This window comes from Lissotriton helveticus, chromosome 7, assembly GCF_964261635.1.
Source record: "Lissotriton helveticus chromosome 7, aLisHel1.1, whole genome shotgun sequence".
Taxonomy (NCBI): domain Eukaryota; kingdom Metazoa; phylum Chordata; class Amphibia; order Caudata; family Salamandridae; genus Lissotriton; species Lissotriton helveticus.
Window position 1 is genome coordinate 1,574,753,191 of NC_136068.1, and position 21,119 is coordinate 1,574,774,309.

Sequence of the window (21,119 nt, forward strand, 5' to 3'; positions counted from 1 at the left end):
GCAAGACAGTTGCAGTGGTGGCTCACGAACTGCGATTGGGTCAGCGGCAGATCCCTCTCCCTACCCCAACCGGAGCACGTAGTTGTGACGGACGCGTCCCTCCAGGGCTGGGGGGGCCACATGGGAGAGGCGTAGATCAGAGGCCTCTGGTCTCCGGCCGAGTTCCGGCTCCACATCAACCTTCTGGAGCTGCGGGCGATCCGGCTTGCACTGAAGGCATTCCTCCCCTCTGTCCGGGGGAGTGTAGTGCAGGTGTTCACGGACAACACCACCGCCATGTGGTACTGCAACAAACAGGGCGGGGTGGGGTCATGGACCCTATGCCAGGAGACTTTGCGCCTCTGGCAGTGGCTGGAACATCAGGGCATGACCTTGGTGGTTCAACACCTGGTAGGTTCCTTGAACGCCAGGGCGGACAAACTCAGCCGTCGGTGCATGATGGATCACGAATGGCGTCTGAACTCGGACATGGCGCAAGGCCTCTTTCAGCAGTGGGGAGAGCCTTGGTTAGATTATTCGCCACAGAAGAGAACGCGCAATGTCATCAGTTTCCAAGGCGGCACTTGCTCGGAGACGCTTTTCGTCGCGAGTGGAACTGCGGTCTGTTGTATGCCTTTCCGCCTATACCACTTCTGCCCAGAGTGCTGAAGAAGATCAGGCGCGACCGGGCCCAAGTTATCCTTGTGGCTCTGGACTGGGCACGAAGATATTGGTATCCAGAGCTACTCAGCATGTCTGTCGATCCCCCGATTCGTCTGCCTCTTCAGGAGGACCTTCTGTCGCAGCAGCAGGGGACGGTCCTCCACCCAAACCTGTCCAGTCTCCACCTCCATGCTTGGAGATTGAGCAGCGACAGTTGAGGCCATTTGACTTGCCTCCTGAAGTTTGTAATGTGCTTCTAGCAGCCAGGCGTCCCTCCACGAAGTCGGTATACGCCTGCAGGTGGAACAGATTTGTGGCATGGTGCACAGCAAAGGCTGTAAATCCACTCTCTGCCCGCCTTTCTGAGGTTCTCCTCTTCCTTCTTTCTCTTGACCAGCAGGGCACTGCTCTGGGCACTATCAAGGGCTACCTTTCTGCCCTTTCCGCCTTCTTGAGGCTACCTGATCAGACTTCTTTGTTCAAGTCCCCGATTGTTAACAGATTCTTGAAGGGCATCACTCATATGTTCCCCCCTGTTCCTTTCGTGATGCCCCAGTGGGACTTGAACCTGGTTCTGACTTGCGCTCCTTTTGAGCCGCTTCATAACTGTCCTCTCCGTCTTCTTACGCTTAAGACTGCTTTCCTGGTTGCCATCACCTCTGCCAGGAGAGTGAGTGAGCTCCAGGCTCTTTCCTCTAAGCCTCCTTTCCTTTCTGTCCATCCGGACAAGGTTGTGTTGCGGACAAGACCCTCTTTCCTGCCCAAGGTAGTCACAGCCTTCCACATCGGGCAGTCCATTACCTAGCCCACCTTCTTCCCGCCTCCGCATCCCTCTAAAGAGGAAGAGCAGCTCCACCGTCTGGACCCAAAATGTGCGCTGTCATACTATGGGGATCGCACACGCCAGTTCCGGGTGGATGACCAACTCTTTGTTAGTTATGTGGGCGCTAGGAAGCGGCGGGCGGTGCACAAACGGACCATCTCTCGGTGGGTCATGTTGTGCATCAAGGCATGCTACTCTTTGGCTAAGAAGGAGCCTCCTGTTGGGCTGAGGGCCCATTCCACTCGGGCCACGGCGGCTACTACTGCCCTGGGCTGGAGAGTCCCTTTGCATACATCTGTCAGGCAGCTACGTGGGCCTCGCTGCACACGTTCGCAAGACACTACTGCCTGGACAGCCAAGTCCGGAGGGATGGCTTCTTTGGCCGTTCCGTCCTCCAGGACTTTCTGGTGAGATCATTGGTTCGCAGACCCACCACCGCGGTTGGTATTGCTGGGGTATCTATTCTAAGGTAAGGAATCTAATACTAACCTGTTTCTTTCAGATGCACAAGTTACTACTTGTGTAACGATATATCTGAAAGAGAAACGTTAGTATTAGATTCCTTACCTTAGAATATCCCCAGGCGTCAGACAGGATCCGGAATTTTTTTGCGTAGCAGTACCCTTGCGCGTCGGTAGGCATCGTCTGCGGCTCCGCGTCCGTCGTCGGCGTCGTGGGCGCCGTGATGATGTCGTCGGAGTACTTGGACGCCGCCTCCGCGTGCTGACGTCAGTTCTTCTTTTTTCCGCGCCAGCAGCGCAGATCCAGACAAAGTGGTACCTTAGTCACTTTTTGACTAAATCTTTTTTGATCATTTGATCTCCTTTTTCAAGTCTTCGACTCTGAAACGGTGCCGGTAGGGATGCCTGGTTTTAAACCCTGTGAGGATTGCGACCGGCTGATATCGGTCACGGACCCTCACCGTCGGTGTCTCCACTGTCTCGGCGTCGACCGCGACGACAAGGCCTGTTCCGACTGCCGGGCCCTGACTTCAAAGGCTAGACGGGAGCGGTCTCGTAAGCGACTCAAACTCCGGCAGTCGGCCACGAGAGGTCCCGGTCCGGACGGAGGTCGAGGGACCGGTCGCGGGAGCAGAGCCATCATAGCTCTGGGAGTCGACATCACTCCTCCGGGTCGAAGTCGTCAGGTAAGCACAAGAAGTCTAAGAGACGTCATCGCTCTTCCAACTCCCCTGACGTTCGCACGATGCGGCCGGGCGTTCGGGTGGCACCGCCCCCGCGGCTCCGTCGGAGTCGCAGGCGCCGCATCCGGCTTCATACCCTCCGGTCCCTGGGCCTAACGCGACGCCGGAGGAGATCGAACGGTTCCTCATGGCCATGAGGTCCCTCTCTCCTCCGACGGGCTCCGCGCCGCCTTCGGGCTCAGCGGTCCCATCTGGGGGTCCTAGCGGGTCAGGGGCTCCGGCCCCGACGCCGTCGGGTGCTTCGGCTCCGACGCTGCCGGCGCCTTCTGGCCCCGCTGGATCTGGTTCCGGATACGGGTCATCGCCGGTGGATTTGACGACCTCCCTGGCGCCGACCCCTCAGGTGTCACCTCCGGCGCCGTCCTCGGGCGCCGCCGTCCCCGACGCTTCCCTCGACCCGGTTCCGGCGCCGGTGCGGCGCCACTGGGCGCCACATATGACGCCGTTCGGAGAATTCATTTTCCATGAACCGGCTCCATCTTTTCCTAATCCTGAGTACCAGGAGATGGGTGATGAGGAGGATTGGGAGGGGTCTGAGGACCCTCTGGCACGTGAATGCCAGTCTCAAGAGGACTGGGCAGGTGAACTTGGGGAGGCCAGTGGTATAGACACTTCGCCTGACACTGGCTTTGTCTCACCTCCTACCGTGGCTACGGAGGAGGGGGTAACCTATAGTGTGGTGTTGATGAGGGCGGCCAAGGCCTTGGGCCTTGAGATTCCCGTCGCGGCCGTGAGGACTAACCTCCTCACCGAGGTCCTTAATCCGCAGTCATGCTCAGCCGAGCCTCTGCTGCTGTTTAATGTGACCTTAACCGACGTTCTTTTGGGCACTTGGTCTAGGCCCGCTACGGGTTCGCCCGTAGATAGGAACGTGGCCATATGCTACCGCCCGGCCCCGGGCGACCCATGTTTCCTGTCCCCCCACCCCACCCCCGAGAGCCTGGTCATCCAGGCCTCCAATTCCCAAACCGCGTTCCCGTCGGCTCCGCCGGACAGGGAATCCAAGAGGTATGAGCAGTATAGTAAAAAGATCTTCTCATCCGTTAGTCTGGGACTGCGGTCTTCCAACACCGCATGCCTCTTGGGCCGCTACACCCACTCTCTGTGGGATACGGTTGCGGAAGTGCTGCCAGAGTGTCAGTTGGAGGTACGGGCCAAACTCGGCCTAGCCCTTGTGGAGGGCTGGGATGCAGCCAAGTATTCTATCCGGTGTGGGCTGGATACCACCGACTCACTAGGTAGAGCGATGGCAACGACAGTGGCGGTCAGACGTCACGCCTGGTTGAGGTCCGCCAACTTTTCGGCCGATGTCCAAAACACACTGATGGACATGCCGTTTGATGGCCGTCGCCTTTTTGGCGACAAGGCAGACCATGCGCTTGAGCGCTTTAAGGACTCCAGGGCTACGGCTAAGTCCTTGGGCCTCTCGGCCCCGCCCCAGCAATCGGCTGCCTCTCATTCCTTTCGTGGCCACGGAAGGGGTGTACCCACACGTGCTGCCAGCCACGCTCCGCAGGGTAATACCCAAGGCGGTGGCGGCCGTGGAAACCGCTGTGGTGGCGGTCAGGGACAGCGGCGAGGTCAGTCCACACCTTCCCCCGCAGCATCCGCCTCAAAACCCTCCTAGTCCGTCCTTTCAGGCCCATGTGACGCCAGTGGGGGGCAGGGTTCGCCATCACCTCCTCCACTGGTGCACTGTCACATCGGACAGGTGGGTGCTGCAATTCGTCCGATGGGGCTACTCCCTCCCCTTCAAGGCGACTCCTCCAGCCATGCCACCGCAGAACCACCGTGTATCGGGGGATCATTTGCGACTTCTGCAGGAGGAAGTTACAGCCCTCTTGTCCAAGGGGGCCATCGAGCACGTTCCTGGGCCGGAAGTAGGGTGTGGTTGCTACTCCTACTACTTCCTGGTACCCAAGAAGGGCAAAGGGGGCCTACGCCCTATCTTGGACCTATGGTACGTCAGCGGCTTCCTCCGGAAGGAGAAGTTCAAAATGCTGACACTGGCTCAGGTCTTAGCTGCCCTGGACCCAGGAGACTGGATGGTAGCGTTGGACTTGCAGGACGCTTATTTCCACATCCCCGTCCTGCCGGCCCATCGGCGCTACCTGCGGTTCACGGTTGGCCACGAGCACTTTCAGTATACCGTGCTCCCCTTCGGCCTTACCAGCGCCCCACGGGTGTTCACAAAGGTGATGGCAGTGGTCGCAGCTCATCTGCGCAGGTTAGGGGTTTCAGTCTTTCCCTACCTCGACGACTGGTTGTTGAAGGCAGGCTCGCCCCAGACAGTCGTCAGCCACCTCCAGACTACGGCAGATCTCCTACACCAGCTGGGGTTCTCCATCAATGTGCCTAAGTCACACCTGTGCCCCTCTCAGAAGGTCCTCTTCATCGGAGCGGTTCTCGACTCAGCGCGGTTTCGGTTTTATCCACCCGAACAGCGGGTCCTGGATATTCAGGCTCTGATTCCCATCTTTCAGCCGTTATCCCGGGTCTCGGTCAGGTTGACGCTGCGGCTTCTGGGGCTGATGGACTCCTGCATCCTTCTGGTGCATCAGGCCAGGTGGCGGATGCGGGCTCTGCAGTGGGACCTGAAGTTTCAGTGGGCCCAGCATCAGGGCAACCTGTCCGACCATATCCTGATCTCGGAGGGCACTGCGAGACAGCTGCAGTGGTGGCTCACGGACCGCGATTGGGTCAGCGGCAGATCCCTCTCCCTTCCCCACCCGGAGCACGTAGTGGTGACGGACGCGTCTCTCCAGGACTGGGGAGGCCACATGGGAGAGGCGGAGATCAGAGGCCCCTGGTCTCCGGCGGAGCCCCGGCTCCACATCAACCTGTTGGAGTTACGGGCGATTCGTCTAGCACTGAAAGCATTCCTCCCCTCTGTCCGGGGGAGGGTAGTAGGTGTTCACGGACAACACCACCGCCATGTGGTACTGCAACAAACAGGGCGGGGTGGGGTCGTGGACCTTTTGCCAGGAGGCTCTGCGCCTCTGGCAATGGCTGGAACGCCAGGGCGTGACCTTGGTGGCTCAACACCTGGCGGGATCTCTGAATGCCAGGGCGGACGAGCTCAGCCGTCGGTGCATGATGGATCACGAATGGCGTCTGAACTCGGACGTGGCGCAAGGCCTCTTTCAGCGATGGGGAGAGCCTTGGTTAGATCTATTCGCCACCGAAGAGAACGCGCAATGTCATCAGTTCTGCGCGTTGGAATTTCCAAGGCGGCACTCGCTCGGAGACGCTTTTCATCGCGAGTGGAGTTGCGGTCTATTGTACGCCTTTCCGCCTATACCACTTCTGCCCAGAGTGCTGAAGAAGATCAAGCGTGACCGGGCCCAAGTCATCCTTGTGGCACCGGACTGGGCACGAAGGTACTGGTATCCAGAGCTACTCAGCATGTCTGTCGATCCCCCGATTCGTCTGCCTCTTCTGGAGGACCTTCTGTCGCAGCAGCAGGGGACGGTCCTCCTCCCGAACCTGTCCAGTCTCCACCTCCATGCTTGGAGATTGAGCGGCGACAGTTGAGGCAATTTGACTTGCCTCCTGAAGTCTGTAACGTCATTCTGGCAGGCAGGCGTCCCTCCACAAAGTCGGTATACGCCTGCAGGTGGAACAGATTTGTGGCATGGTGCATAGCAAAGTCTGTGGATCCTCTTGCTGCCCCTCTCTCTGAGGTTCTTCTCTTCCTTCTTTCTCTTGCCCAGCAGGGCTCTGCTCTGGGCACTTTCAAGGGCTACCTTTCTGCCCTTTCAGCCTTTCTGAGGCTGCCTGATCAACCTTCTTTGTTCAAGTCCCCTATTGTAAATAGATTTCTAAAGGGCATCACACACACGTTCCCTCCTGTTCCGTTAGTGATGCCTCAGTGGGACTTGTTATTGTTATTGTTATTGTTATTGTTATTATGGTTTTATATCGCGCCTAATCACCTGCAGGTCTCTAAGCGCTTGGAAAGATGGTAACAGACAATAACTTGGCAAGGTGGAAGCTGAGGCTGTTGCTAGATTATACTGTGCTCATGCTTTTACTGAACAGTAGTGTTTTTAGGCTCTTTCTAAATCGTAATAGATTCCCTTCCCCACGCAGCACCCCAGGCAGCCTGTTCCATAACTGGGGAACTAACACTGAAAAGGCTCTCCCTCCCTTAGTCACTAACCTGTAGCGAGGGCAGACCAGTAGCTGGGAGTCTGAGGATCGGAGTGTTCTCATAGGGCAATACAGCTGCAAACGATCTTTAATGTAGGCTGGGGCCTTGCCATAGATTGCCCTATGGGCCGTACATAGGTTCTTGAATTCCACTCTTTCTTTAATGGGGAGCCAATGCAAACTTTGTAGTAGGGGAGTGGCTTTAGATCTCCTCAGGAGTCTGAAGATCAACCGAGCAGCGTCATTCATTATGACCTGAAGCCTGCTGGTCAGAGTTTTAGGTAAGCCAAGGTAAAGGGCATTACCATAATCAATTCTGGAGATGATGGTGGCTGCTACTATTGATCGCATCATGGATTGTGAGAGAACAGGAGTTAGCTTCCGCAGTTGCCGAATGATGTTTGTACAGCTTCCCACGACCGAAGAGATTTGAGGGGCCATTGACAGGTCACCATCCAGCTTGATCCCCAAGCTCTTTACAAACGGGCTTGGTTTTGGAGCAGGGCCTAACTCCGTGGGCCAATAGAGATCACACCAAGGTGAGGTAGTGGATGAAATCACTAATACCTCAGTCTTGTCTGGATGAATTTTTAGCAGGTTATCCGTCATCCATTGCACTGTGAACCGCAAGATGTTCTGAGCTTGGAGTTGTGCGGCCGTAGTGTCATCGACACTTAACAGCAATTGCGTGTCGTCCGCGTAGTTAAAGACTTTACAGCCCATGGTGGCCAAAGAAGCAATCAACGGTTGCAAGTAGAGATTAAATAGAAGCGGGGACAGGGCAGACCCCTGTGGTTCCCCGCACTCTAAGATCCCCATCTCAGATGTTTCGTCCCCCAGTTGTATCTTTTGGGTCCTTCCTGTAAGGAATGATTGCAACCATTGAAAGGCCAAGCCCTTAATCCCAAAATCCTTCAGTCTTTCCAAAAGCAAGGTATGGCTGACAGTATCGAACGCCGCTGATAGGTCCAACAAAATCAGGGCGCTCGGTTTCTTGCAGTCAGCCATGCCTCTTAGTTCATCCAGCACCGAGAGCATCACCAACTCGGTGCTGTGATGAGCTCGGAAACCTGCCTGTCGCTCATGGAGTAGATGATGGGATTCCAGATAGAGGGACAGGGATTTTAACACATGCTGCTCAAGAATTTTTGAGAGAAAAGGCAGCTGGGAAATAGGTCTGTAATTCTTTAACACCGCAGGGTCCGACCCAGGTTTTTTCAATAGGGGTCTTACACGCGCCTCCTTAAGTTCAACCGGTAGGTGCCCCGTATCTAATGATCTATTGAGGAGGGAGATGATACATTCCTCCAATAAGGGGCGCGCAACACGGAAGATCTCAGGTGGGCATGGATCAGCTGGGGAACCAGATTTAATTTTACCCATCAGCTGTTCCAGAGTCAAGGCATCCATCTCTGGAAACACTTCAAGGGAGCAGTCAATCACGTTCTCAGATGCTGATATTATAGCAGTCCCCATTGCCACCCCGTTCTTTATCTCCTGGATGATGATCTTCACCTTCTCCAAAAAGTAAGCCTGAAAGGTATAACAGTCAATAGGAACCTTGGAGTTATCTGGTTTGTTACTCAACTCTGCCAGTATTTTAAAGGTCTCTTTCTAAACCTTGTTCTTACATTTCTGATGTGCGCTCCCTTTGAGCCACTTCACAACTGTCCTCTCCGCCTTCTTACTCTGAAGACTGCTTTCCTGGTTGCCATCACCTCTGCCAGGAGAGTGAGTGAGCTCCAGGCCCTTTCTTGTACTCCACCTTTCCTTTCTGTCCATCCGGACAAAGTGGTGTTGCGTACTAAGCCATCTTTCCTGCCCAAGGTTGTCACGGCCTTCCACATCGGGCAGTCCATCACCTTGCCAACCTTCTTCCCGCCACCGCATCCCTCTAAAGAGGAAGAACGGCTCCACCGTCTGGACCCAAAACGTGCGCTCTCATTCTACTTGGATCGCACACGCCAGTTCCGGGTGGATGACCAACTCTTTGTTGGTTACGTGGGCGCTAAGAAGGGGAAAGCGGTGCACAAGAGGACCATCTCCCGGTGGATCATCTTGTGTATCCAGGCATGTTACTCCTTGGCTAAAAAGGAGCCCCCTGTTGGATTGCGGGCTCATTCCACCGAGCCACGGCGACTACAACTGCCCTGGGCCGGGGATTGCCCTTACAAGACATCTGTCAGGCAGCTACGTGGGCATCGCTGCACACGTTTGCAAGACACTACTACCTGGACAGCCAAGTCTAGAGGGATGGCTTCTTTGGCCGTTCTGTCCTCCAGGACTTTCTGGTGTGATTATTGGTTCGCAGACCCACCTCCGGGGTTGGTATTGCTGGGGTATCTATTCTAAGGTAAGGAATCTAATACTAACGTGTCTCTATCAGATGCACAAGTTACTACTTGTGTAACGATATATCTGTAAGAGACATTAGTTAGTATTAGATTCCTTACCGACCCACCCATCCTCCCCGTTCTGCGAACCGATATCTAGGGTTAGGGTTAACCCCTGTCAGGGCCCTAGTTTCAATGGCACCAGTGTTGGTTTTTAGCATGGCTCAGCGCTTCTGGCGCGGAAAAGCTGTGTCTAAGAACTGACGTCAGCACGCGGAGGCGGCGTCTAAGTACTTCGACGACGTCATCACGGCGCCTACGACGCCAAAGACGGACGCGGAGCCGCAGACGACGCCTACCGACGCGCAAGGGTACTGCTACGCAAAAAATTTCCGGATCCAGTCTGACGCCTGGGGATATTCTGAGGTAAGGAATCTAATACTAACTAATGTCTCTTACAGATATATCGTTACACAAGTAGTAACTTGTGCATCTGTAAGAAACAGTAGTTAGTATTAGATTCCTTACCGCCCCACCCATCCTCCCCGTTCTGCAAACCGATATCTAGGTTTTAGGTCATCCCCTTTCAGGGCCCTAGTTTTGATGGCACCAGTGTTGGATTTTTATCATAGCTCTGCGTTTCTGGCGCGGAAAAGCAGTGTATAAGAACTGATGTCAGCACGTGAGGGCGGCGTCTAAGTACTCCGGCGACGTCATCCCGGCGCCAATGACGCAGACGACGGACACGGAGCCGCAGATGACGCCTACTGACGCGCAAGGGTACTGCTACGCAAAAGTTTCCGGATCCAGTCTGACACCTGGGGATATTCTAAGGTTAGGAATCTAATACTAACTACTGTTTCTTACAGATATATCGTTACCGAAGGTAAGCAACTTATGCATTGCGAATATAATTTTTTTCCCAAATAGCAAGAATACTGCTGCTTACATGCAGGTAAGTTACGTATAAAAATCGTATATTATGTGATTGTTGTTCTTCTAGACACTAAACAGGCCTCGGCGCTACTAATCTTACTTGATTGCAACTTTGTGCTCGCTTGGCCTGATTATGTAAGAGAGTTTAGAGAACTTAAGTTAGGTAATGCTAGAGTGACTCCTTTCCTTTGTCGTGTCACTAAGATAGTGATGGTAGGTAGGTAGTAATTTACTTAGTATTAGTTGGTCATTTTTTAGCGGTCAGGGTGATGCGTCCTCCGTCTTGTGCTGCTGACTCCAGTCCTTAGTAGAACCTTTTGTAGTTTGTTAGTGAGTGAGTAATATATCAACTCATCAGCACATCGGCAGCAACCAACAAACACTTTGCAATATGCATGCTTCTATCTATATATTTTTGAGGACTAAAATAAATGGAAATACAGACTTAGGGCCATATGTAGGTGAGGCAATACCGGTCGGTAAGGGTGAAATTCTGTAAATTTCACCTTTACCGACCGGTATTTAGGGATTAGAGATGTATGAGGCATGTTTGAAGGATCAGGTAATTCGTATTTACCGATTCATAAATACTGAATTTTACCGATTCGGTATTTATGAATCGGTAGATATGAAGGAGGGAGATTTAGGTAAATTCGGTAATTGAATTACCGAATCTGTAAAAATCCTTAGGAATCAATGGGCAATACCGAATACCGATTCGGTAAATACCGATTCCAGCAAGGGTGCAGGGGGTGTCACTTTGATCCCCTCTAGCACCCCAAATACAGGCATGTGTGCATGTGGCACACAGACATGCCCTAAGGGCATGTCTGTCTGTCACATGGCATAGGTGTGCATGCACACCTGGATTCGGTATTTTACTACCCAATTGGATTGGGTGGTAAAATACCGAATCTGAAAGGCCTTTGGGACTCAGAAGAGTCCCACCTACATTTGCAAGTTACCGAATCGGTAAAAATACCGATTCGGTATTTTACCGATTCGGTAAATTTACCGAATCGGTAAAATTGGCCCCCTACATGCCAATTCTTAAATACCGATCGGTAACGGCCGAAATCAGCCGTTACCAACTGGTATTTGGGCTCCTACATCTGGCCCCAGGTCATTTACCGAATCGGTAATCGAAGGAATCGGTAAATTACCGAATTCTTAAAATACCGATTCGGTAAATTACCGAATCCTCAATTCCTATGTAGGAGGCACTCAAGTGAGTGCAATTTAGCATTCAGGATTTGTTATTTACCGAATACCTTAGAAAAAGCAATTTTTTCTTTTTTTTCAGTGCCATGTGGCAGACATACATGCCCTTAGGGCATGTATGTGTGCCACATGTGCACACATGCACAATTCAGGGGCGTAACGGGGTGTCAATGTGACACCCTGCCACCCTTGAATATGTTCCCCCTATTACCGATTTGGTATTTACCGAATTGGTAATAGTGAATGGCTTCCCATTCATTCCTATGGGCCTCCGGGCCATAGGAATGAATGGGAATTACTGAATCGGTAAATACCGAATGGGTAATACCGAAATATTGCCGATTCGGTAACATTTACCGAATATTTACCTACATACTATTAACCGATTTTCAAATACTGAATCGGTAAAATTCGATATTTAAAAATCGGTAAATAGTGATTACCTACATATGGCCCTAAGTGAACAATTGCCCCATCAAAGGGGGTTGATTCATTGATGATTTCAAATGAGATCGAAAGTTTGAAGAAGCAAATAATCATTTTTGGGTAATTTATTCCAATGACTTTGTAATAGGCAGGCTAGGTGGTACTTAGGTTTAGGATTCTGGAATAAAATAAAATAACTAGACGGTCTGCAATCACGATACTACTAGTCGATCAGATTAGATAGGTCAATTTTATTGCAATTGTCGTTTCCTGTCAAAAAATCTTTTTAGAGCGTTTCTAAAAATATTCTTTTGTTTCACACCACTCAGTTTTTGTCTCTTTATTATTATCTTACATGATCAGCATCCAGGGGCAAGAAGAGGAAGATGCCTCCCAGGGCCAGGATCGCTCCTCTACAGAGGGCTCTGCTGCTGGCACCAGTAAGTCCTCCTGTTGTTAATATTAATAATTATATTTCCCTAATTTTACTGCACCTTATTTTTTTTAAACTATTATTTCCGTTTCCTAATTCTATTTTTTACCAAAGCTTCTTTGATCTATCTGTTTCTAAATCCTTGTTATCTCTGCATTACCTACCTACTTAGTTATAACATTTGTAGTGTCTGTTTTTTACATCAATCTAACTGCATTTTACTCTGTACTATTATTAGCCTTTCCATAGCTAGCCCAGTTTGCCGCTCTTTTTCTTTTCAAAAAGTTTTAAAACTCAGATTCACCAATAGCTCTAGCCACTGAGTCCAGTCCTTTGGGTTGTCCTCTTCTTTTTATTTTTTATTTTTTTTAAAGACCTTTATTGCATTAAACCACAATACACAGCTTCTAGCCTACAACCCTTTGGGCCAGCCGCAATTTACTCAATTTATGCACTGCTTCCTGAAGTACACAGCCCATTGCCGTCAACCTGGGGGTACGGCGGCGTCAGAAAGTGCATGTGATTCAGAGTATGAAGAAGGATAGTACAGGTCTGGTTTTTCATTTTTTGACATTGCCCAGTGTATGTTTCCAAATCTCGGTCTTCAAATAAAGGCTAATAACAGGACAAACCCCCCCCCTAACAAGGTCACAAGGTAAGTGCAGTCGAGTCTACTGCTTCACCGGTGATGCATCTACCGCTCACCATGATCAAGGTTCTAGAGCACAGGAGTCGTTAAGGTCCTTATATGTCCTCTCAGCTAGTGTGTGTGGTGGGTGGAGGCTCGCAAATGTTCCCCCTGAAGTCATTCCAGTTGGTCCATACTTCCACCCACTTCCGGGGACACCCTCTCGCTACGTACACGGTCTTTTCCTGCAGCATACACCAGTCCATGTCACTTTGCCAGTCTGTCAGTTTTGGTGGAGTAGGGCTTCCCCATAGTCTAGCAATGTTTCTTTTCGCCACCATTTGTCCAAGCGTCACCCAAAGTCTCCCCCTTGGTGACAGGTCAGTTGGCTCCCAAATATTGAGGAGACATCGTTTGGCCTCTGGACGAATCTCTACCTCCCATACCTCCTGCATACACTGCACCACCCTTCTCCAGTACTTTTGTATCTTCGGGCAGACCCATAATATATGGAAGAAGGTACCCGTGCCACCACATCCCCTCTTGCAGAGCCCGGTTCCATCCCTCCCCATTAATTTCAACCTTGTATATGAAATATATATTCTATGTAGTATCTTCAATTGGATTAGTTGCAATCGGGCTGATATCGCGACCTCGCGTGGTGAGGCCAGGGCATACATCCATTCATCGTCGTCTATCTCCAACCCATCTGCAACCCGTTTCTCTCTCAGGGGAAGGAGCATGCCTGGGGGGTTATTGATTAGTTTTTTGTATGTAAGAGATATGGCGTGTTCTGTCATGTGTCCATCAAGTAGTCTGTCCTCGAGAGGGGAGGCTTGTGGTAGTCTAGTCTCTGGTGGGATATTAGCCCGTAGGGAGTGTCGCACCTGCATGTATCTAAAGTATTCAGTTTGTGCCAGTTCGTACGTGTCCTGTAAGTGGGCGAATGTGTGGATCCCTTCAGGGCCCCAAATATCCTTGATTTGGGAGATTCCGATCAAGTCCCAGTTTCGGAACCCCTTGGTGCGTCCCAGATTCCCCAGTTTTTCGGAGGCCCAAAGTGGCGTGGCCATTGTAAGGACTCCCGACCATCCAAGTTTCCTCTGGGCAAAATGCCAAATTTGTACAGAGTGTTGTGTAGGTCCAGTGAGTCGGCAAGCGCCCAGCTTGGAGTAGAGTGCCATCTCATAATTTCCCCCAGGAAGTAGCCATCTATCCATTCCGTAGGCGGGATCAGTACCATCGCCATACGTCCCCTGATTAATCGCTGAAAGGTGGGCTGCCCAGTAATATTTACGAATGTCTGGAAGGGCTATTCCACCGTCGTACCACCCCTTCGTGAGTTTGTGCAACGCGATTCGGGCTGACCCGGCCCAGAGGAGGTCACGCTGCGCCGCCTCAATCGCTAGAAAGTAAGTATTAGGTACCAGGTCTGGATAATTTTGTAAAGCATAGAGAAACCGTGGTAGCGCCAGCATCTTAAATAGAGCTGCACGGCCCAGTAGGGACAGTGGGCGGTGCTGCCATGATTTGGCCTCTCTTTGAAGCCGGGTTAATGGTGGTTTAAGGTTCCGATCGTACATTAGAGTCTTGTTCGTGGTAATGAATACTTCCAGGTACTTGAACCCGTCTACTGCCACTGTAAAAGGGCATGAGTCAGGGAGCCTAGGGGGGTCGCCATGTAGGACGTAAAGATATGATTTGCTCCAGTTGACACGAAAGCCAGAGTTACGACCGAAGCTCGCGAATATGTCAAGTGCCGCCAGTATCGACCTGCGCGGCCTGCAGAGGTAAAGAAGGATGTCGTCGGTGTAAAGGGATATTTTGTCTTCCCACCCTTCCGCCCATACTATACCTTTCAAATACACGTCCTGCCTTATCCAGGCCGCGAGCGGCTCGAGGGAAAGGGCGAATAGTAGGGGAGAGAGGGGGCAACCCTTTCTCATCCCTCTCTCCAGTGTGAAAACATCAGACACCTTGTTGTTCACCAGGACCTGCGCCAGGGGTTCTGTATAGAGAAGACGAACCCACGTTATGAAATGGGGCCCAAAGCCCAGTTTAAGTAGGACTGCAAACATATATGGCCACTCTAGGGTGTCGAATGCCATGGTGGCGTCCAGAGAGACCACCACCGCGTCCTCCTGTAGCCTGTGACGTTGCCCCAGTACCCCATGTAGTCGTCGAATGTTAAGTGCAGTGTTGCGGTGGGGCATAAACCCTGATTGGTCAGGGTGGACCAGTGTAGACAGTACCGACTTGAGTCTATTGGCAAGTGTTTTCGCAAGTATTTTGGGCTCCGCGTTGAGTAGCAAAATTGGCCTGTATGACGCGCATGATTCTTTGGGTTTCCCTTCTTTCGGTATCGCCACTATGGTCGCTATGCGTTGGTCCCGTGGCAGCACCCCAGCCTCCCTACTCCTTTCGAACATAAGTTTCAAATATTTACTGATGTCGTCCGGTTTCAGCTTGTAGAGCTCTATCAGGAGGCCATTGGGTCCCAGGGCCTTACTCGGACGGAGCTCCACTATTGCACGCTGTATTTCGGCTTCAGTAAGCGGGCTATCAATGGCCTCCCGGTCTTCATCCGATAGGGAAGGCAGTCGAATATCCGTAAGGAGGTCTACAGAGTCCTCCTCCGGACGGTCCGACTCTCGCCTGTAGACCTGTTGGTAGTGTCTCACAAACTCCTCTACTATCTCACGGGGCTCGGTCACTACGATCCCAGATTCCGTACGGATTTCTGGCACCACCTTTCTGGCCTGCTGTTTTTTTTCGAGCCATGCTATGAGTTTTCCAGCTTTGTCGCCCTGATCATAGAGCCTGCCCATCTTGTGCCGGGCCACAGTCTGGGCCTCCTAGGTAACCTGCGCTCTGTACTCTGCTGCTTTTATCTGTAGTTTGTGTCGGACTTCCTTGGCCCCTTTATCTAGCGCTTCTCTCTCCAGGTCATCTAGATCCGCCTCAAGTGATGTGACCTGTCTCCGTTGTTCTTTCCGCCTGACTGAGATGGCTGAGAGCGCCTCCCCCCTAATCACGGTTTTAAATGCCTCCCAAAGGGTGACAGGGGAGTCCACCGAGCCCACGTTATTATCGAAGTACTGTGTGATTGAGTTGGATAGCTTCTTCCTAGTGTCCTCGTGTTTCAAATGGCAGGCGTTTATTGGTGCTATGCAGCCCTCACGTCTGGTTCCGAACGTTATGTGCGTAAAGACCGGCGAATGGTCTGAAATGCCACGAGTTAGGAGTGATGCTTCCTGTATGGTAATGTCGTGTTGTAGCAAAGTGAGGATGTAGTCTAGTTGTGAAAAGGAATGATGTGGCCCAGAGAAGAAGGTGAAGTGGCTATCTGTAGGATGGTACGTAATGAACAGGGGTTCTGCCCAAATTACCCTCCCATACCTGGGCAAGGAGCATCACATGGATGAAAAAGTAGAACAAACGGTACTAAGGGACAAATTAAGCAAACGCTACTTCAAAACAGGAGACAATTTATTAACCTGTTTTCTACAATCTTTTTATCAACAATAAATGATATGATTTTTTACGAAGGACAAAGTATTGAATCACAAAAAGGGGAGGTGACCAGACTATATACAGTAATCAAGACTAATAATTACAATATATATAGAATATACAACTATGTACCCTAAACAAAAAGAAAAACAGGGGGTTAAAGAAAACACAATTAATTATCTGCCGACGCAGTCGCGGTCGCGTTTCCGCCAGTAGTATCTTGTGGCTTCATCAGGACAAGGGTACTGAAAAAATATATACATATAATGCAATTTATACAATTCCTAAAAACACACTATGCCGCAAGGATAAACTATCCCATTTGTAACGATGCAATGACCACCAGAATGTTAGAAACGTGAAAGTAATGAAATCATTCCCAAGCCTCCAAAGGCATTTTATCATTTATAAAGGGAAAGCAAGAAAACTAAAAAGCCAAATCTTCAAAAGGGTGATGAAAGAATACACAGATTATAAAAACCCAATCACCATGAACACATTCTTCTATGCACCGTGTGCCTACAATCAGATATCTGAGGGAATAACGTGGGCCAGCCCCGTCCCTGGCTGCCCGCCCGCCGTGCCCCAATTCGCTCAACCCCTCAGGTCAATAGTGCATCAAATAAACAGTTAGCCAGGTCCAGAGACCCGGGTCGGCAAGTACACTGCCCCCTTAGAGCAGCCAAGTCTTACATTAAACGCATTGTATACATTACTGTCTGATGGCTTCTTATCTGAGTGTTCGTGGCCTTATTTCGCTGTGTCGACTCTGGCTGAGTCCCAGCGGGGACTATTCGACCTCGAACGCCAGGATCGTTGGCTCTGCTCATCGCCGTCCACTCTCCCTGCTGCTGATCCCGGGGAGGGGACCCCAGTTTCCCGCCATTGTCCGCCATCTTGCATTGGCCGGGCCTCCATCTCCGTTGTGTCAAGCCAGTCCTGCACTGCTGTCGGAGAAGTGAAGAAGTGTGATTTACCTCCAGTGATGATCTTCAGTTTCGCAGGGAAAAACATCATGTATCGAATTCCGCGTTCTCGGAGCGCCGCCTTGACCCCTTGAAAGGAGCGCCTCTCCTGTTGGACTTGAAGCGTGAAATCCGGGAAGAAGCGAACTGTGTCCCCCTCGCACCGTAGATCACCGTGCTGTCTAGCAGCCTGGAGGATTGCATCACGGTCTCGATAGTTAAGTATTTTAGCAATAATTGTTCTCGGTGGGGCCCCTGTTTTAGGTTTCGGGATCGGAGCCCTGTGAGCCCGCTCGATGGTGAAAATCTTCGATAGTCTCTTGGGCTTCAGGTGGCGGAGGATCAAATCTTCAAGGAAGAGCTCCACACTATCTCCCTCAAGTCCTTCCGATACACCTACCACGCGTATGTTACTCCTCCGGGCCCTACCTTCCTGGTCCTCTAGCCGTAAGGCCATCTGCCTGTGCTGGTGTACAAGCTCATCGACCCTGCCCTCGAGCCGCTTCTCCGATTCCTGCAGGGCCTTATTATCCACTTCATTGGTTCTGGACCTGTCCGTGGTTTTCCCCAGGTCGGCCCAGAGCAGATTCACCTTGATCGTGATTTTGTCCATTTTAGTCTCAAAGGTGGTGCCGAGGGTCTGGATTGCAGCCATTATGGACGTCAGGGAGGGTTCAGCCTGACCTTTACCACCCTTCGCCGCCCCCCTGGGCTGCGTCGGCGTTTTAGCTACTGCGTAGTTGTCCAGCTTGTTGGTTTGGGTCACAAGTCCCCCTTTGGGCCGCATGTTTGATCTGGTGCTCCTGGGACCGGGTATTTCTCCGCCTGCCCTTAATATGGTAAGTCCGCGGGTCAACGCCGACTCCGGTCTCCCCCCACCGTCCGGAGCGAGCAGCCAGCACCACCCGTCCTCGCAGGGATATCACTCGGAGCAGGGGCCCCCCCGGGCGTTCCTGAGACGTGCGTCGCGGTTTATCGGCCTCCCAGATCGCCGCCGTCCCTGAGCACATGTGCCGTCCACCGGGCAGGCGTCCCGGGTCACGCTCCAAAGGCCGCGACTGCCAGTCCACCCACGGGTCCACCACAGGGCAGTCTGTCTCCTCCTGTCGCTAAAGCGGCGGTTGTACAGGGTGATGGCCACTCACTTCTTCCTACCCTGGGTTGCTGCCCGGTAGCGCCTGTGAGGCCAGTCCACAGGCCCTCCTGAGGTGCAGGCTCCTGTTTTCAGCCCCGCTGAGCAGTGTTCAGGTAGCGGTCTCACAGCGCCTCGGGTGCGGCCACGCCCCCGCCGGGTTCGCGCCACACAGTCGTGCTGCGCAGTAGGCCGGAGGCCGGGGACTCGATTGATGCTGTTGGCGGCTCCGGGGCTCCAGGCGCAAGTGCCGGTCAGCCGCCGTGAGCCGCGAACTCCGTTCAGAGCCTCCCGCGGGTCGTCGGACCCCGCAGCAACGCTCCGAGTGAGCACTAAGCCTGAGGGAGCTGGGGGGCCTCAAGGGCAGAGCCTCCCAGCCCGGATATCTTGCGGATTTACAGGGGACAACGGGGTCCTGGCGGAGCTCGGGATTCAGGCGGCCATTTCCTTCGGCGCCTGGCCACGCCCCCGGGTTGTCCTCTTCTTGAGAGGCTTTTTGAAAATTGCCACCAACAAAATGCCCAACCAGATATTTTACTGTTTTTGATAGGGTAGGACATACTGCTGTCTACTCTACTCTAGTGCCTGATTTGTACTAGTAGTGTTGTGTGTGGTGTTTGTATTGTGTTTTCAATCTCGCTAGTGAAAACAAAATAGGGGGACGCGTATATGGCACCTAAAAAAATTGTAATTTTTTTCTAGGCGTACCGACCACCAGTGCCAGGGCCAGCGGCGGGGCAGGCAACGCCAACCAAGATGGAGGAGATGCAGCACCTGCTGCAGGGGTGGGTGAGCCAGCAGCAGTGGCAGGCGGTGGTAAGTTATATTCCTTCCTTATTGACAATACTCACTCGCTGCAAGGATGTACATTATACTGTTGAGAGAGACTAAGTTGTTGTGAACAACGTTTGAAGAAGAGTAGACACGGATAAGTTACTTTCCTGTAATCCTAGTTCTCTTCCAGGGGTATCCTCATCAAAGTCATAAGCACTGAACATTCCTGTCCATGTGCGGGGACAGGAAATAATAAAAAATTATATATGGAAACCATATATGTACAGCTCTACATATATATACAAACATATATAATTTTTCCCATACCAATGCAGCCCCTAATGGAGGCTAAACAATGTATTTGCACACATAAAGACTGCATTTGCCAATACATAAAGACACAATAGGGCAAGTAGTACTTGAACTCAGTCTTTTCATGAGTAAACACTCATAAGAGCAAAACACCTGCAAATAAGCAGACATTGTTAGCCTACAGGCTGCATTGTAAAACAATAGCATGGAAAATGAAAGCATTTTCAACAAAAACTGGCACCGTGCCTTTAAGGCAGCCATGAGCCCTAGCTTCCCATCATGCCTCAGGGGTGACAGTTGGTGTAGGAAGGTGGATATCTGACTATATGGTTACCCCAACTTTTTGCCCGGTGTTTTGCTGGTTTTCGACTTAGTTGGCCTGGGATCCTGCTATTCAGGGCCCCATGCTACCTGCTCTCTCTATGAAATGGACTCCATGTACTTTAGGTACATACCAAATTGGATATTGGGTCACATCTGTGAGCCCCTTTATAGTGTACCATAGGTACCTAGGGCCTAGGTGCATCCAAGGACTACCAGGGGCTGAAGCATGTATTATGCCACCCCTGGCTGGCCATCCAGTCAGTCAAAAAAATCTTTATTTCGGTAATGTACCATAAAAGTAGACTAAAAAACATATAAAAACAGTGCATATAGATGGCAATCTACATCAATTATAGCAAAAATTATTTCAAGAGCATTTTTCAGATAGACACATTTGGACAAATTCATACAGATACAAACACCTTAAAATGGGAAGAATAGATACGTTTCTAAAAGGCACTAAAAATGTATAAAAAACAATGTATGTCCGTTGGCTGCCACTCCTGGCTTAAACTTAGGTGATTAAAATTCTGCGCCTATGCCATGTAGCTGCCATAAATTGCAAAACGGCAAATACAATAGGTCCAGCTGTGTCTGACTTTAGCACTCTGAGTGCCTGCATGCAATGCCGAAAGCCCATATTTTTCCACAGGGGAACGAGCCAGTACTTCCTAGATTTGTTGTATGCCGGACAGAAAAAGAAGACATGAAGCTCAGTTTCAATATCGCAATTGCATGCAGGACAATTTTGGGGGCAGGAGATGACTACTTGCTGGTAAAGGCTCAAAGGGGTAAAACTCCATGCCTCAATTGTACATACAATTTTGTTTGCTAATAAAGGATATATGTCATCTAAAAATCGCTCAAAGAAATATCTTTAACCAAAAGAAAGGAAGCAGTTACAGAACCGATTTGGGGATTACATAGTGCCACATCGAGTTTATAAGCACGGAATACTTTCGTGAGCAAAGCACGTGAGATCGTTTTACAACCCCTCTCTGGGTCAGCCCATAGAGCAGGAACTCCTAACCTTGTAAATTCATTCTTTATAAAAGTGAGCCAAGGAATTTTCCATGCACTCGGAAAGGTCAGTATTTCTTTGAGTTCCTGTCTGTAATTTGTCACCTCTGGTGTTACCCAGAGCCTGCGCCAGAACCTGAGAGGTTTTAGAGTTAGCTCTTCATCAATTGATCTAATCCCCAGCTCAAGCCTTAAAGGAAGGAGCGGGGTGCTGGATCGAAGTGCTAGCAGCTGTCTTCAAAATTTATTTTCGCTCCTAGTAATTTCGGTCCTGTTTCAGT

At 51.1% G+C, this 21,119-nt stretch overlaps 1 protein-coding gene across 11 annotated transcripts in view; it reads left to right on the forward strand.

Annotated features, from left to right (window-relative positions):
• The window catches only part of KASH5 (KASH domain containing 5), a 3,089,192-nt gene that overhangs the window by 2,709,323 nt on the left and 358,750 nt on the right, over positions 1 to 21,119 (forward strand). For 2 of the 11 annotated variants that reach the window (XM_078655090.1, XM_078655094.1), the window contains 2 exons: positions 12,101 to 12,177; positions 19,111 to 19,224. The exons of the other annotated variants lie outside the window; for them this stretch is intronic. In XM_078655090.1, coding sequence (XP_078511216.1) covers positions 12,101 to 12,177; positions 19,111 to 19,224 — 191 coding nt within the window. The remainder of the gene's footprint in view (positions 1 to 12,100; positions 12,178 to 19,110; positions 19,225 to 21,119) is intronic. 11 annotated transcript variants of the gene reach the window in all.